Genomic DNA, 16,854 nt, shown 5'->3' with positions numbered 1-16,854 from the left:
AAACACGTGTTCTGCTCTGCCACTCATTTTCAGAGCGCAGTTTCACGTGCCCGAAGTGGGTCTTCAGAAGAGTTAATTCTCAAATCATAGACCGGCAGTCGTCTAAGGTGATGTGGATGAGTTGGTAGACTGACATCATGGGAGTACTACTGAGCTTTTTTTTTTTTTAATGTATTCTTTAAAAAAAAAATTAAGTTTGGTTGTGCTGGGTCTTCATGGTTGCCTACAGGCTTTCCCTGCTTGCGGCATTGGCAGCTGCTCCGTTGCAGAGGGTAGGCTTGAGGTGCATGGGCCCTAATCGAAGCCCCCAGGCCCAGGAGCACAGGCTCAGAAGTTCAAGTGCACAGGATTAGTCCACCGCGTGTGGAATCCTCCCGAACCAGGATCAAACCTGTGTCCCCTGCATTGGCAGGCGGATTCTTACCCGCTGCGCCACCGGGGAAGTCTGGGAATACTGTTTAGTTAAGGTGGCTGTTATTTAAGTCTTTCTGAGATCCCAGTAAAGTTTTTTTAGATTTGAAAGTCAGATGCCAAATAAAATTTCTTTCTTTTTGATAATCTATAGTTGGAAACGTCTCAGGTAGAATTAGGTTTAAGAAGTGCTTTAAATCAACTGTACTTCAGTAAAAAACAGAAAAAGTTAAAAAAAAAACTTGCTTTAAACAGCTTAATCAAAATGAAAACAAGCAAAGACATAATTCTAGTGATGGAATGTTCTTATATGAACTGGAAAAATGTAACTCATGCTTTTAATTTTCATTAATAATTACTTTTCTTCAGGGTATTTAGTGGGGAGGACAAGTAAAGGTGAGATCACAGGTCGGTTCAGGATAGGCAGATCAAGGGGGCAGTTGGTAGGGAATTTTTTTGTGGTTGAAAGTGAAATACTAGTATTTCATTACTGGGACTAGAAGTAATCGCTTTGGGCAGAGAAAACTGAAAATGACTAATATCCTTCACTAGTCTACTAGAGTTAAAAAAAAAGTAATTTCCCTGAGTTGCAGTTTGATGCTTTTAGAATAAAAGCTTAGTCACGTTAAGTCGTGGGGTGTCTGACTGTTAGCTGACAGCAGCCATCTTGGAGAGCAGGCAGATGATGACTTAGTCACTCCAGCGACCCACAGTCATTTTGTTTATCTAGCCCTGACTTCCTCGGCCACTTCCAGAGTCGTTTTGCTGCTGTGAAGACGGCCCCTACCTGACGGACAGAATTTCTGCTTCACCTTAAGCTCCCATGGGCCTTGCCTTTCTACTAGGCTTGCCTTCGTCTCCTGCAGAGGAAGGTCCCTGGTCTTGAAATCCGCTGGGGCAGCCAGGTTGACTCTCCTTAAAGCCTCGAGCACAAGCTCTGGTAGTTACGGGCAGGAAAACAGCCTGTACCGTGTTCTGAAGGCAGCAGTGTGTGAGGCCAGTGCTTACAGCCGTGCAGCACACATGCCTCTGTGTACGTCAAGTTGTTTAGCAGAATCTTGTTTACCAGTAGCTGGAGTATCTGGTTATACGACTGTGTGGCTGTTACAGCTTAATTAAAATTAATTGTAATTATATTAAAGTGACATAATAACAGGGTGCTCTTTACCAGTTTTTCACTTAACTTGGAAGTTTTTTTTTTTAGTAGTATTTCCTTTGTTACGTAGTGTCATATTAACCATGAGAAAATTTTCCAGTTCAGTATTTTAAATTCCAGGCAATATATTAATGTTTTAAATAAGCATAGACTTTTCTGTTCCCATTGTGTCTGCGAAACAAAACCATGTTCTTAACTATTCATCTGATATTGTTCAGTCACTGAGTCGTGTCCAACTCTTCGCAACCTCATGGACTGCCGCATGCCAGGCGGTGTCCTCCGCTCTTCCCCTGAGTTTGCTCAAAGTCATATCCATGGAGTCGGTGATGCTATCTAACTATGTCATCCTCTGCCTCCCTCTTCTCCTTTTGCATTCAGTCTTTCCCAGCAGCAGGGTCTTTTCCAGTGAGTCTGTTTTTCACATCAGGTGGCCCTTTGGAGCTTCAGCTTCAGCATCAGTTCTTCCAGTGACTATTCGGGGTTGATTTCCTTTAGGATTGACTGGTTTGATCTCCTTCCTGTCCAAAGAGACTCTCCAGAGTCTTCTCTAGCACTACAGTTTGAAAGCTTGAGTTCTTTGGCACTCAGCCTTCTTTATGGTCCAACTCTCACATCTGTACATGACTACTGGAAAAATCATAGCTTTGACCACATGGACCTTTGTTGGCAAAGTGATGTCTCTGCTTTTTAATATGCTGTCTAGGTTGGTCATAGCTTTCCTTCCAAGGAGCACGCATCTTTTAATTTCATGGCTGCAGTCATTGTATGCATTGATTTTTTTTTTTTTAGCCCAAGGGAATAAAATGTCTCTGCTTCCACTCTTTCTCCTTCTGTTTGCTATGAAGTGATGGGACTGATACCATCTATCTTAGTGTTTTAGTGTTTTGAACATTGTGTTTCAAGCCAGCTTTTTCACTCTCCTGTTTCACCATTTTTGCTCTCAGAAGTTACTTTAATACTAGCCTATATAAGTTTTGTTTGAGAGTTTTAATAAGGGACATAGTAATTTTGGGTTGTTTGACTAATCAAGGAAATGTGTAGATTGTAATAAAGTAGAATTGAGGGATAGTAGAATTATTTCTAACTGGGCTTGCAGAATCACAGATAAGTTCACAGTTGCAGTGACATTCTACCTGGGCCTGGAGGATTTAATAGTTTTATGATAGGCAGAATATTGCTTATGTTCACCCTTCCTCCTGGAAAGACATAGCTGGAAGTCAAAGGTACATGGCATATTTTTGGTGGTGTTGAGTTTAGAATGTGGGTGTCTTGACGTCTGGTAGGAAAAAGTCAGGAAAAAGTACTTGATCAGTTGGAAGGCTTTTGATGTTTTACCAAGAAGGCCAATCTGTTGTGCCAGCATTGAAGAGTCTCTGAATATTTAGAACTTGGTACTGGCCATGTGGGCTGAGGGATGGCGCCCTGAACACTGTTTGTGGTCTTATAGAACTTGGTACTGGCCATGTGGGCTGAGGGATGGCGCCCTGAACACTGTTTGTGGTCTTATAGCCGAAAGATGAATTGCTGGGTAGACAGTGATGCTGCGACAGATGATGCTCCAGAGGATCAGGTTTGGGGGTGAAGTTTGCAGTGGCCAGAGGTGATTCAGATTTAGACAGTATTGAGGGTTGTGTGCTCTTTTATTCCGTGATCCTGACCATGTCTGGAGATCTGGCCCAGAATGGGAGTTGAAGTTCATTTACACATAACTGTGTATTCTCTCCTCTGCTGTGTTCTGGTTGCTCCTTGCTTCCTTCTATTCTGTTACGTACTGGTCTTATCTGGTTGTTATCTTCATCTGTGGGCTGAATTCTATACCTTGAATTGTGTTTCAGGAATAGCCACGTCATGTGATTGTGGAAGAAGAACGTTGATACGATCTTCAGCTGTCTTGAGGTCTGTGGTGGCTGGTGGAGTGTGTGGCAGACTGGGGTGTGTTGCTTCCGACGTGACCCCGAGAGAAGTTTTTGCTATTCCAGGGAAATGTAAATTGCTTGGTTTTCCAGCCTTTTCTCTTTTGTCTCTGGATTGAATTATTTTTCTTTTATTGTGGTCAGTTGGAGCAAGGTTAAGTTCTCAATATGACATGTTGGCTTTTTTGAAAGGTTTTCTAGAATTCTCACAATTCTCTTCTGGTGCCATAGCTCACTGAAGTTTATTCTAGCACATTTTGGTTCAGACAGTTTATTAGATAAGACTTTGGGGCGTTCTTCCTCTGAATTTTTTCTTACAGTTCAGTGCCACATGGGAAATTTTTTTGTTTTTGTTTTAGGAAAGATTAGTTTAGTTCAAGCCTCTGTATAATTCTGGCACTTTTGTAATATTCCAGCTTTGACAGTTTTTCTTACAAAAAGTAAGTTATTCTTGATACACTTCTCTCAGATAGGAGTTAGGCTAACAAAAGTCATGTCAGCATCATACAAACACATTAGCAAATATTTACCTTAGTTTTTCTCCTTTTAGTAACATTAGGGAGCATTTATTATTGTCAGAATTCAGTTTTTTTTTTTTCCTGTTGTGCTTTGAGTTCAAATCGGTAGCCCAAAGGTTATATGGATTACAGGTGGTGTGTGTGTGTGTGTGTGTGTGTGTGTGTGTGTGTGTTTGGCTGTGCTCCATGGCTTGTGGGATCTTGGGTCCTCTACCAGGGATGGAACCTTCCCGTGCGGTGGAAGCATGGAGTTTTAACCGCTGGACCACCAGGGAAGTCCCTAAGTGTGCTTTTAACAGGAATTGTTGACATCAGAACAGTTTGTTTTGAAGTTCTTTCTAGTTACTCTTGGCATTGTGTACATGTAATACAGGAAAAAAAGCATTTCGAAAATCAGTCTGGAAAATGGGTGAAATAGGAGCCATTTGCAGTGTGTGCCCTGCATGCTCTTTGGGTTGGCGTTCTGTCGGTGGCTGCTGGGTGAGTGGCCAGCAGGATAACCAGTATTCACATCGCTGTGTGTTCCAGCAGTGTGTCTAGGGGTGGGATGGTAGGTGGCAGACTCACTGTCTCTTTCTTTAGGAAGTTAAGATGTTCCTTTAAAACTTTTAATATTTCTTTGGAAAAAAATAAACATTGTAAAGCCATGATGTGATACTAATTGGGAGCAGAAAGGCAGGCATGAAGAAAAGGTTTAGGTAGTGATCTGGGGTATATATTGTTGCCTTTTGTACAATTAATGTTATCTTTCTTCTAGTCCGAGTGGTAAGAAGTTCAGAAGCAAACCTCAGTTGGCAAGGTATCTGGGAAATACTGTTGACCTCAGCAGTTTTGACTTCAGAACTGGAAAGATGATGCCTAGTAAATTACAGAAGAACAAACAGAGACTGCGGAATGATCCTCTCAATCAGAATAAGGTGGGTTAATCAGATGGGTGCTGTTTCAGAAGCTCTCCCCAGAGTCTCTTGCGTTGTTCTGTGCACTGGAGTTTTGGTTGTCTGAATGCCCCAGTTTTGTTTTTTGTTTTTGTTTTTTTTTTTCCCCTTCCTTCTCCCCCCTGCAAAACAATTTAACTTAATAAATCTGATTAATTTTCTGGTAGTTGGCTTACAAAGAGAGAGAGCCTAAGTAATGATGTTGAAAACAACATTTCAGTATCTCCCTAGGCCAATGTATATCATACTCTGGGCCCATTGGGACTGTTGACAAAAAATTCTCTGTTGATATTGTCTCCTTTTTGCCCCCCGTTAAAATAGTTCGTGTTGCCCATAAAGAGGCAAAATTTTATTGTGGTGCAAGTACCCTTACCACATAGTTTATTTATATGTCCCTGTTAATTTTCAGGATTAGGATTTGAGAAAGAACAGTTTTTATTTTGACTTTTCGATGGTATTGAAGAATAATATTCCTTTAGGAGTAATATTCACATTCTAATACTGTGATTGGAGATTTTTCCATTAGCTTTTACCCTTAGTGAGTTGCTTAGTTGATGATATATAAGAATTTACATGAGTAGCATTTGAATTATGCTAATTTAATTGTATTAAAGCCCCAAATATCTTTACAAAGAAAGTGCCCACCTCCCCCTGTTCCCCAAAGAACTAATCTTATAACCTCCCCCCACCCAGTTTTTATTAAAGCCCCCAATATCTTTGCAAAGAAAGTGCCCACCTCCCCCTGTTCCCCAAAGAACTAATCTTATACCCTCCCCCCACCCAGTTTTTTTTCCTCTAAATTTCAGAGAAACACGTGTTACGTGTGTTACCACACGATTGTCTCACACTGGCCGTGAAAGCGGTGGAGGGAAAAGGAAGGACTTTCTTTCTAGGATGTGACTGGTGTGGGCGTGCGTGCCCCCTGGGAGCGCTGTGTTCGCTTGAGGACCGGGAGCCCACGTGTCGCAGGGCGGGCCGTGGGTCCAGGCAGTCATGCGCTCATGCTCTGGCTCTGCCTCTTCCTCGCTCACAGTCACTGGCACCTTGATTAACCTCTGATGGCCTCAGGTTTCTCATCTGTAAACTTAGGATCATAAAAGCTTTCCCTTAGCGTTGATGTGAGCAGTAAACAGGAGTTTCCGTGAAGTCACCTAGCGTGTTCTTTTCCTTTTCCCGTTATAGCTTCCTAAGCACCAAGCTGCCTCAGTGAACAGTGTCGCCTGGTGGCCTGGATGGGAAACTTTCTGACCCAGCCTCCCTCCTCGCCTTTTACTTTTTCTGGAGAATATGGGGTCTCTGCTTTATATCCCTCTTTTTTTCAGAATTTAGCTTAATAGTTTTTTGTTTTTTTAAACAACAGCTTGATTTCCAAGAGCATCGTGTGGAGGTGAGAATGCACTTGTCCTCACGTACTGTGTTAGTTACCTGGCCCGGTTTCCAAAGTGGTGTTGGCAGGTCCCTCGTTTAGAGAGGCAGAGCTGGAAAGGGATGCTTTGAATTGCCTCCGAGTTGCCCACCTAACTATGGTGTCGATGGTTCTGAAGGTGTTCAGGGTAGTGGTAGGAGTAGAGGGTGCTCAAGTTAGGACCTTGAGTGCAACTAGGGTCATTAGTAACTAGGTCACTAGTGTAACTAGGGGTGAAGCTGTGTGATTTCAGCTTAAGAAAACCTTGATTCTGGGTTTATTTTGCTTTTTAAATATAAGAGGAAAATTAAGATATGTTTTTCTGAAACTGCCCCTTTAAAGCTCTAAACAGTCCTGGACATCTTTTGAAGGGGCTAAAATATTTATGAAATGAACGGAATGCTTCCAAAGCACCCCGTTGTTAGCAGAATCACAGTTGAGCTACGCTCAGTGTAATATGAAGATACACCTCCTGCTAGGTATGGTTCACTACAAACCTAAAACTAATTCATCTCTAGTTTGTGTGCACCTTTCCGCTCTAGCTGCGCTGGACTGCTCGTCATCCTGCACCGTGGCATGTGCTTTCAAGACTCTGCTTGCTCATGTGCTGTTTCCTCTGCTTGGAATGTGCTTCCCCCCTTCCCCTCCATCTGGTGACCTGCTCCTCATCCAAGGCCCAGCTCCATTGTCTCCGTCTCTGTGAAGCCTGCCCTGCACCCTCGCCCGGAGCCAGGCCCTCCTCCCGTAGGCCTCCCGGTGCTTGGCCACGAGGCCTTGGCTGTCGGTCTGCGGCAGCTAGACTGTGAGCTCCGCGAGGGCGAGGCCCGTGTCTCGTGTTGCTTTGTTTTGGTGTATATACATAATCCAAAGCCTGGCACACGGTAGGTACTTAATGAATGTTTGCTGAATGTTTATTTTTCACATCATTCCAGAAGTTTATAGTGGCCATAAATGTTGATTGAATCAATTAATACACCATACGGATTTTGGAAATGCCTTTTGTTACCGTTTTCGGAAAGTGCTCTGTCTGAATTTTGGGGCCCTGATCTTATTTTTGCATCTGATTTTATTTTAATTAAGACAGAAAATGGAGTTTTTCCTTTTTTTCTAAGTAAGTTCCCTTTTGGAGTAACACCAACATTAAATATCTCTATAAAGCAGAAAACATATTTGTGGGTAATTAATAGTAACTATACCAGGTCTTTCTAAAGTAATAATGCAGTATAGAGAAAGTTGAGAGATACAGAGATTAAAAGAGATTTAAACAGGAATCTGAGGTAGAGTTTGGCTTTGAAGTCAGATTGTGAAACTGGCTGAAGTTCATTAATTACATTAATATTTTTTAATATTCACTAGTTTTATTTTTTAGATTCCACATATAAATGATATGTGGAACAGTTTTTGTTTGTCTCACTTCTTTAACTTAGCATAATGCCCTCCAGATACATCTATATTGTTGCAGTGCCAAAATTTCATTCTTTTTTTTTTAATTTTTTTTTTTGTGGCTGCGTAGTATTCTGGAGGGTGTGTGGTGTGTATGGTGTGTGTGTCTATCTATGTGTACATTTATATATCAGATCTTCTTTCTCCATTTATCTGTTGATAGACACTTAGGTTGCTCCCATGTCTTGCTTACTGTAAATAATGCTGCTGTGACCATTGAGGTGCATGTATCTTTTCAAATTAGTGCTTTTATTTTCTTCAGCTACATACTCCGGAATGGGATATTTTTTAAAGACTCTATATTGAAAAAATGAGAAATGTAAAGAACAATATAAACTTTGAATTATAAGCAATACAATTATAAACAGTATAAATTATAGTTTATATTGACTGGTATATTGATTTTAGTATATCTTTTGTATCAGAGGGGAATTTACTGAGTGAATATCTTCAAGTATGTTTGGAAAGATACCTTTTGAAGAACTTTAAAAATGCTTTTTAATTCTTCTAGGATTGGTGGTTACAGTAGAGTGGAGATTGTCTTTCAGTTGGTATTTACTAAGGCTTTTGCAGTACCTCTTCCTGTTTGTCTCAAACTCAGTCTCAGACTCACTCTGGAAATCTGTTCCATTCTAGATTACATTGTACCTTATTGATTTTCTTGCCACTCTCATAATTATTTCTAGCCCCTGCTTCCATCTCTTTAGTTGATAAAGTCAAATTAAAATAACCAGTTTGTTACTGAACATAGTCCCTTTGGCTCATGGAAGAAGACTAGAGAGTGATTTGGAAGTCATCAGCCTCGAGCTGGTGTTTTGAAGTCCTGAGTGGCTTCCTCGGAGCTCACTCAAGGGTGGGGTCGAGGAGGCGGCACTGTCGGTGGCGGTTTCTGTGACGATGGAGCTGTTTCGGCCACCAGCCACACGTGGCTGCTGAGTGCTTGAAAGGTGCCTAGTGTGGTTGACTAACTGAACTTGTAGTTTTATTTAATTAAGTTTAAATAGCCACATGTGCCTAGTGGCTACCATATTGGACTGCATGGTTCTGGAGTGTGCCTCTTAAAAATGATTTTTGCTTTAAAATCTAAATACTGTTTAGGTGTTTATGCAGGCTTTGTTTTTCCAAAGAGATGTTTCAAGGTTTTAAGAGATAACGATCCTTAACCTTTTAAGAAGGAAGTTAATTTCTTAAGATACTTAGAGAACAGTCTTAAGATTGGATAGAGAAGAGTATGGTGATCCTCAGTGCGTGATATATTTAAAGAACTTCAGTAGCTTAGTTTTCCTGCTAGAAATTTATTTTAAATGTTTCAGATGTGTAAATATTAAACTGAATTCTGAAACATTTATGAGTTAAATCTACAAAACTAGTAAAATTCAACTTCCCTAACGTTAATGTGACATATATTTTACAGCTGGCTCACTCAACAATATGGATCTGGTATAGAACAAATTATATTTCAGCCTGACTTGTCAATGCTGCTAATACCTTGGAAAGACTCAGTTCTTTCATCATATTTCTCTAGTCACACAAATTGGATGTATTTGGTAATAAAGAGCATTATGGTCCCTTGAAGGAATTAATTGTATAAGTCTGCCATTATTTCTTCTCATGAATTACCTTGGTTTATGGTAGTATACTGGGCTTCCCTGATCGTTCAGTGGGTAAAGAATTTGCCTGCCAAGGAGGAGACACAGGTTCAATCCCTGGGTCAGGAATATCCCCAGGAGAAGGAAATGACAACCCACTCCAGTATTCTTGCCTAGGAAGTCCCACAGACAGAGGATCCTGGCAGGCTACAGCCCGTGGGGTTGCAGAGTCAGGCACGACTGAGCGACTGAGCGTGCGTGTAGTCTACTCCTGTGGCTGTGACCACAGTTTGGATTCTGTGTGGCCCCGTCCCAAGTGCTCAATCAAATCATCCAGCAGGTGATTTGCTCTAATTATCTTCAGCAAAATAATAATAGCAAATTCTTGAAGAGAGCTAATATTTCTTGGGGACAGTAGCGTTGCACATTGAAAACTTCAGTGAGTTGGTGGTCGTGGTGGGAATCAGATTGGGTGTCGGATGTAGAATGGGTACCATTTGGGAAAAGTGGGGTCTGGAAGCAGGAAGAGCAGTTAGAGCAGTTTAGTCTAGAGAAGCAATGAGGGCCTGGACTAACACTGTAGCCTGGAGGTATAAAGAGGTGAGACTCAATCAAGACAAGTTAGTAGCTGAGTCCCTGATGATTGTAGAGCATGGGAACTGCTGATGCCTACTCCAGTTCTGGGGTGAGTCCCTTGGGACAGTGGTCAGGGGGGAATAGGGCAGGAAGAACAAGTTTGGGGAGAGGGTAGGTAAGGAAGACTGAGTCAAAATACTCTTATTTCTTGGACTCTGAAAGACCTCGTAGACTTCCAGGGATTCCCGGGTCACGCTATGAGAACTCCTGTCATAGTGGTTTGCGAAACATTGACATTGCCCAGTGTAGGGGCAGATAGAGAAGTATACTTTGTAGTGTTTACTGGATTTTCAAATAAGTTACCTGATGACTTAGATATAACCAGCATCAGAGGGGTAGAAGGACCAGGAGTCATTTTAGAATGCCAGAAACTTCCTGGGAAACCAGAAATTATGAGCAAAGATGTAGCCTGCCATTGTAAAAGTTGTAAATTTTTTCACTTAATCTTACTTGATTACGACCTGCACACATGGTGGAAAGGATATTCTGTGAGACGCATCTCCCTCCTCTCCGAGTCTCTCAGGCTCAGCCTCTTCCCTAGAGCAATTACCGTCAGCCAGTTTGTTTGTGCACCCTTTCAGAGCTTCTGTGGACTTCGGGAGCGTGTATACATACGTGCATTTCTGCCTCCGTCCTCGTAAAATGGTTAGACTGCTCTCGCGAAGTTTGAATGAGAGACAGAGCAAAGAGGACAGCGTTTGGAAAAGAAGGCACGATCATGGAACATTATCATTGTTGTTGTTTTTCCTTAAAAGATGAAAGAGGCCAGCTTGGAACTAGTAGAGTCAGGAAGATGTCTAACCTGAGAGTCCACATTTCAGGATGCTCTCCAGGAACCTTTGAAATGTGTATAATATAATGTGTATAATTGTTTTTTCCTAAGGAGAAAGTAATCTTTACCAGTTTCTCAAAGGAGAATGTAATTGAAAAAGTTAACTACTGTTTTACAACAGGAGAGGGAGCAAGGCTTTGGCAAAAAGTGTTAAGGATCAGCTCACTTGCTGTAGCTCACATTAGACCTTTGTTTAACTGATGAGGAATTTTTTCAGTTATTGAAGTAGCACCTTAGTGGGGTGATTTATTTCAGAACTAGGGACCCCGTTGTCAACTAAAGGGCCCTGTGATAGGATCAGTCTGATTACCAGCTCCTGGTATTGTGGTAACATCTACAAGTTGGCTTCCACCTTCCTAGTATCTTTCCATCTAAACTGAAGACAGAGATCCCATTCCTTCCGTAAAACATTCCTGGCTGATAGAAAGGTAGCTGAAATCTTTTCCAAAGATGCTGGTGCTGTTTTCATCATTTATTAAGCCTTGTGGAACAGAGTGGCTTCTGGTCTCTCTGTTGGACACGTTGGGGGTGGAAAGGGGAGAGAGTAGATCACAGATGACGAATCCAGCATTTCTAGGCCTTGACGTCCTTACAGGGGATCACCTCACTTGAGTGTGGGGCGCCCTTAAGTACAGGTTTTGTTCAGTTGAAAGAAACGGACAAAAGCAGAAGTGAGGAGTGAGTAGCTGTTACAATGGTACAGTGAGGAATAATGATGGTCTAGACATACATGCTGGAGAAGGCGATGGCACCCCACTCCAGCACTCTTGCCTGGAAAATCCCAGGGACCGAGGAGCCTGGTAGGCTGCAGTCCATGGGGTCGCTAAGAGTCACACATGACTGAGTGACTTCACTTTCACTTTTCACTTTCATGCATTGGAGAAGGAAATGGCAACCCACTCCAGTGTTCTTTCCTGGAGAATCCCAGGGACGGGGGTGCCTGGTGGGCTGCCGTCTATGGGGTTGCACAGAGTTGGACACGACTGAAGCGACTTAGCAGCAGCAGCAGACATACGTGGTGATAGAGGTGAAGGGATCCTGGTCTTGTTCTAAATATGGGATTGACAGAATTCACTAATGAACTGGGTGTGAAAGAGAGTACTCAAGTGTGAGCCCTTAGATTTTAGGTAGATTGAGTGACTAGGTGAATGGGGTTGCCATCTACTGAGATCGCCTTAGGAAAGAATTTATATGGGTGAATACAATGAATTCAACTTTGAGTGGCCAGAGTTTGAGATGCTTATTAAACATCCAAATGGATTTGTCATGTCATGTATATACTGATTGAGAGGTCTGAGCTGGAAAGTCATTAGGTAGAAAGTTACGTAGGTAGTTTTTCAAGTAATGGGCCTGGAGCTTATAGACAGAAGGATCCAGAATGAAGCTCTGAGAAAATCCAGTGATTAAAATTGAAATAGAGTAGAAGGAATCAGCAAAGTGGATTGTGAAAGGTAGGAGAGACACGGGAGAGGAGAATGTTTCAAAAAGGAGAATGGTCAGGTATATTGATTGCCACTGAAACGTTGAATGGAGGAAGACAGAAATTTCCATTGAGTTTGGCAGCAGGAAGGTCATTAATAACCTTGATACCAGTGGTTTGGGGGCAAAGAGAAGCCAGGTTGGATTGGGTTGAAAGGGAATGAGAGTTAAAATTGCTCATGGTGGACAATTCTTTCAGTAAATTTTCTTGACTAGGAAGGAGAATCACTAGATGGTAAATGAAAGGGATGCTGATTCGGTGAATTTCCCATTTTAAATACTGTGGAAAGGTAAGAATGGGGCCTGTTGCACCAGTGGAAAACCACAGAAGTTTAAGAGCGTTGACAGTGTAGGGATGGACCATGGAGTCTGTACTAGGTGGGGAGGGACGTGGAAGAGGTTTTAAAGAGTAAGAAAACAGTCAGCCAATGGGCAGGGAACATTGATGGGTTCAAAGAACCTGGAGGGCAGTCCTCAGTGAGTTATAAGGGCAGGAAGTAGAAATTGGAAGGTTGGATGCTTGCCTGAGATATTGGACACTGTATAGTTACCAGAGTAGACAAGCTTGTGCCTGTAATGTTAGGTGGGTGAGGCTGGGTAGAACAGGTCAGAGGACTCAGGATGTTGGGTGGATTATCCATGTGGGTATTGAGGCCTCTAAGAATGAGGACTAAGAGCTGGGTTGGGGAAGAAAACATGAAACAGAAACTAAAGTCTTCAGTGAGTAAAGGAGAAATCAGGGAGGAGGGTAGAAAGTCATACAGTCAGACCCTATGAGCTTCAGGGGAGCTCTGCTTTTTGAAGGAGGAAAAATAGAGAAATGATGTGAGAAAGTAATGGGGAGAAAGGAGGAAAGCAGAACCACTTACTGGGCCTTAGAAGTGTAGTTGTCAGAGAGGAAGAGGGGAAAAGCCTCTATCTGGAAGAACTTTAGGGGCATAGGATCTTTGAGGGATGGCAAGTTTAAGGAAGTCTAGGAACTGGAGAGAATGTTCAAAGAAAATATTGAGGATATAGGAGAGCCGCTCTGCTGACCAACTTCCCAAGAGTGTACAGGGCAAGGACTGGCAGGGGGAGTGATGGGTAAGGTTAGGGGTTGGTTTTCAAACTCAGCTGGTAAAGAATCCTCCTGCAATGTGGGAGACCTGGGTTCGATCCCTGGGTGGGGAAGGTGCCCTGGAGAAGGGAATGGCTACCCACTCCAGTATTCTGGCCTGGAGAATTCCAGGGACTGTATAGTCCATGGGGTGGCAAAGCGTCAGACACGGCTGAGCGACTTTCACTTGGTTTCGCTTGTCCATGACTAGCATTTTTAAGATACGAGACAGTGGGATAGAAAACAGTGCACATCCCATTTAGTAAGGCTAAGTATTTTAGGTGATTTTTGTGATCTATACACCCTTGTGTGTACTGAGTCATGATTTAAAGTATATATTTCTACTCTTAGTTGAAGTCAAAAAGGTTTGAGGGCCACTGAACTACAGGGTGGACGTACAGAATATTATAGAGATGAGTACTGCGTGATGACGCATGATCTGGGGGGCCTGACTGTTCGGTTATTATGAAGATAGGATGTGGGGTGTGATGGGATTCATTTTGATAATTGCTAGAGCAGAGTATGCAAACATTTGGAATATGATTGTCCTGATTTTTTAGAAAGGAGGTGTGTGTACCTCTGCCAGATAAGTATTATGAATGAACTTAGAAGCACTTTCTTAGGCAAGTAGGACTTGTTTGGATCTCTGAGCCCCCAAAGAACTGACTTTATTCCTGCTTTAGTTCTCAGCCCCCCTACACGCCTGATGTGTTACAGGACTACTCAGCGGAGTATGGGCTCCTTAAACAAGCACCTTTGCTCAGCTTCCTGAGAGAACAGTTTTACCATTTGGGGCAGGCTGAATTCTCAGTAAAGTTTTTGGAATCCAAAGTTGATTAGCTCCGTTTATCTCCTTGTCATTTAGTCGCTCAGTCGTGTCTGACTCTTTGCGACCCCATGAACTATAGCCCACCAGGCTCCTCTGTCCATGTGATTTCCCAGGCAAGAATACTGGAGTGGGTGGCCATTTCCTTCTCCAGGGGATCTTCCTGACCCAGGGATCGAACCCATATCTCCTGCTTGGCAGGCAGATTCTTTTATCACTGAGCCTATGGAAGCCCCTAGTTAATATTACCTGGTTTATCACCTAGTTAATATTATTCTTACAGGTTAAATTGTGTAACTCAATCAAGTGATTACCTGTCTCATCTCTGTTACTTAATCTGTTGACATCTTATTAATTGACCTTATATTTTGTCCCAAGGTTTTAATTTCCATACCAGTCTCCTCTGTCTAGAACCACTGCTAAATTTTAGGTTATTTTAATATACAGATGAGAAGTTGTTATAGCAAGTTATACTGAGATGATCAAGTTTTCAGATCCATAATGAACATTTTTCCTGAACCATGGCTGTCTAAGAGCAGCATGGCATGCTTCTTGCCAACATACATAGATTGTTTTGATGTCTTAATCTCATCTTGGCATCTACTGGGTTATACATTGTTTGTACTCTTTATTTCCCATTATTTCATGATACAACATCACTCTAATTGACTTTGCCAAAAACACCATCTGAGGATTATTTTCCCATGGGATACTTTTGTAGGGCTGGCTATGTATCTATAAGCATAACTTCATGTTATATAGTAATTAATGGAACAAGTCTGGGGGTTATTTTACATTAGTAATCTTGAGGTATATAGTACAGATGATTATGTCTGATAATTTTGACATGGATATTGTAGACCGCATTGAATTAGTAGCTTCCACTTAACATAGCATGCATACGTTTAAGACTGACAGTGAGACTATTGAGAAATAAGGGCTGCATAACTTAAGATCTTACGTGTAACAGACCTTTTATGCATCATTTACTCCATAAAATTTTTTTTTAGCACATTCTGTGTGCACAGACATTATTTCAGATTCTAGAAATAATATAGAGGAAGATTCTGTGTTTGTGGAACTTACTATTCTAGTGTGATGACTAACACAATTTAAATATTAAATACTACACAGTTAATTAAGAGTGGTTGAGATTGACTTGGTGGCTGTGTTAGGCCAAATGATCAGAAGGGAATGATTTTTGGCCAAGAACTGAACGAGAAGATTCAGCTCTACAAAAACCAGAGGGTAAAGTGTTCTAAGCAGAGGGAATAGCCAGTGCAGAACCCTTAAGGCAGGATACGGTTAGCACGTGAGGACAGGTGGTAGGAGCCTGGAGGTCAGTGCGTGGGAGAGAGGTACTAGGTGAGAGCAAGGAAGCAGACAGACCTAGTTGCTGGACCTGGCCCACCAGGATGAGGAAGGGTATAGGATGCTCTTGTGGACTTCATGTAGGGAGCAATATGATTTTTTTTTTTTTGCTGCTGTGTGGAGAATGTACTATAGAGGTGCAGGAGTGGAAGTCAGGGGCCAGTTATAACAGGAGGCTATTTACCCAAGCTGGAATGATGGTGGCTTGGACAGTGCTCATTTAATGAATAATTAAAGAAGGAGTAGGATGTAGCAAGAGACACTGTAACTAAAGTTGACCTTTGAACAACACGTTTGAACTGTACGCATCCACATATATGCAAATTTTTTTTTTATAGTAAATAACTGCAGTACTAGCGGTCAGCAGTTGGTTGAATCCATGGCTGCAAAACCACAGATCAAAGCTTTCTTTGTGTGAAGGGTTGATACTCCAAAGTCCCACGTTGTTCAAGGGCCATTCCAGAGAACTTCTAATTTTCTCATATGCAGAAATCTTCAGCTGAAAAATGAAGATAACTAAGAAGTTATTATAACTAACAGCACTGTTCCATTTTTTGGCTAATTTGAGCTAGGTGTTTAGATATGGGAGGGATAAAGATTTCTAGGAAGCAAACAGAGAACAGAACTTCAGCCACGTTAGCAGACAGACTTGTTGATGAGAGTAGTCTGTTCAGTATGAGTAGGTTTAGCTTGTTAAAAGTTAGTTCCTCAAAGATATCAGAGTGCACGGGACCTTCCGAGAGCTTCTGGGCTTGACCTTTGTGCTAATGATGAGAGTAGATGTAGAGACATAGTTGCCCGTGGTATGGTTTTGTCAACGTTTATTTTGGATGTTGGAGTTTGTGTCTGTGGTTGTCAGTGTCACTTAAGTTTTATAGGTCCTGCAGAGTTACCTGACTTTTAGACTCTATGTCAATGAGAGAATGAAGCCCTGCAGAAAATGATTTGTGTGACTGTTTTTACAATTCTAAGGTTGTGTACTCAGCTTGGGCCAGCCCAGATGTAAAGGAGATGATGAATTCCATGCAGTGGAAGCCTTAGTTTGAGCAGAGCTGCTCTGTTTGAAACTCATTAGCCTTTAGCCATCAGTCCTTTTCTAAAGTTCCAAGTTACTTTTCAAACAAAATTCTTCAAAACTTGATTTCAGTGATGAATTTCAAACCGCTTCAATTAACTACATCCTTTTTTAATGAACTCAAAGTAGAGTCCACCCGTTTTATTATCTTCTACATATTCAATATTCC

The 16,854-nt window shown here is 41.8% G+C and overlaps 1 protein-coding gene across 1 annotated transcript in view; it reads left to right on the top strand.

The window, feature by feature from the left end:
- MBD2 (methyl-CpG binding domain protein 2) overlaps positions 1 to 16,854 on the top strand; it is a 67,984-nt gene that overhangs the window by 11,538 nt on the left and 39,592 nt on the right. Inside the window, exon 2 of the mRNA XM_014479427.2 lies at positions 4,756 to 4,915. Coding sequence (XP_014334913.2) covers positions 4,756 to 4,915 — 160 coding nt within the window. The remainder of the gene's footprint in view (positions 1 to 4,755; positions 4,916 to 16,854) is intronic.

Source organism: Bos mutus, chromosome 24 (assembly GCF_027580195.1).
Source record: "Bos mutus isolate GX-2022 chromosome 24, NWIPB_WYAK_1.1, whole genome shotgun sequence".
NCBI classification, from domain to species: domain Eukaryota; kingdom Metazoa; phylum Chordata; class Mammalia; order Artiodactyla; family Bovidae; genus Bos; species Bos mutus.
This window is presented reverse-complemented; position numbering and strand designations above follow the sequence as displayed.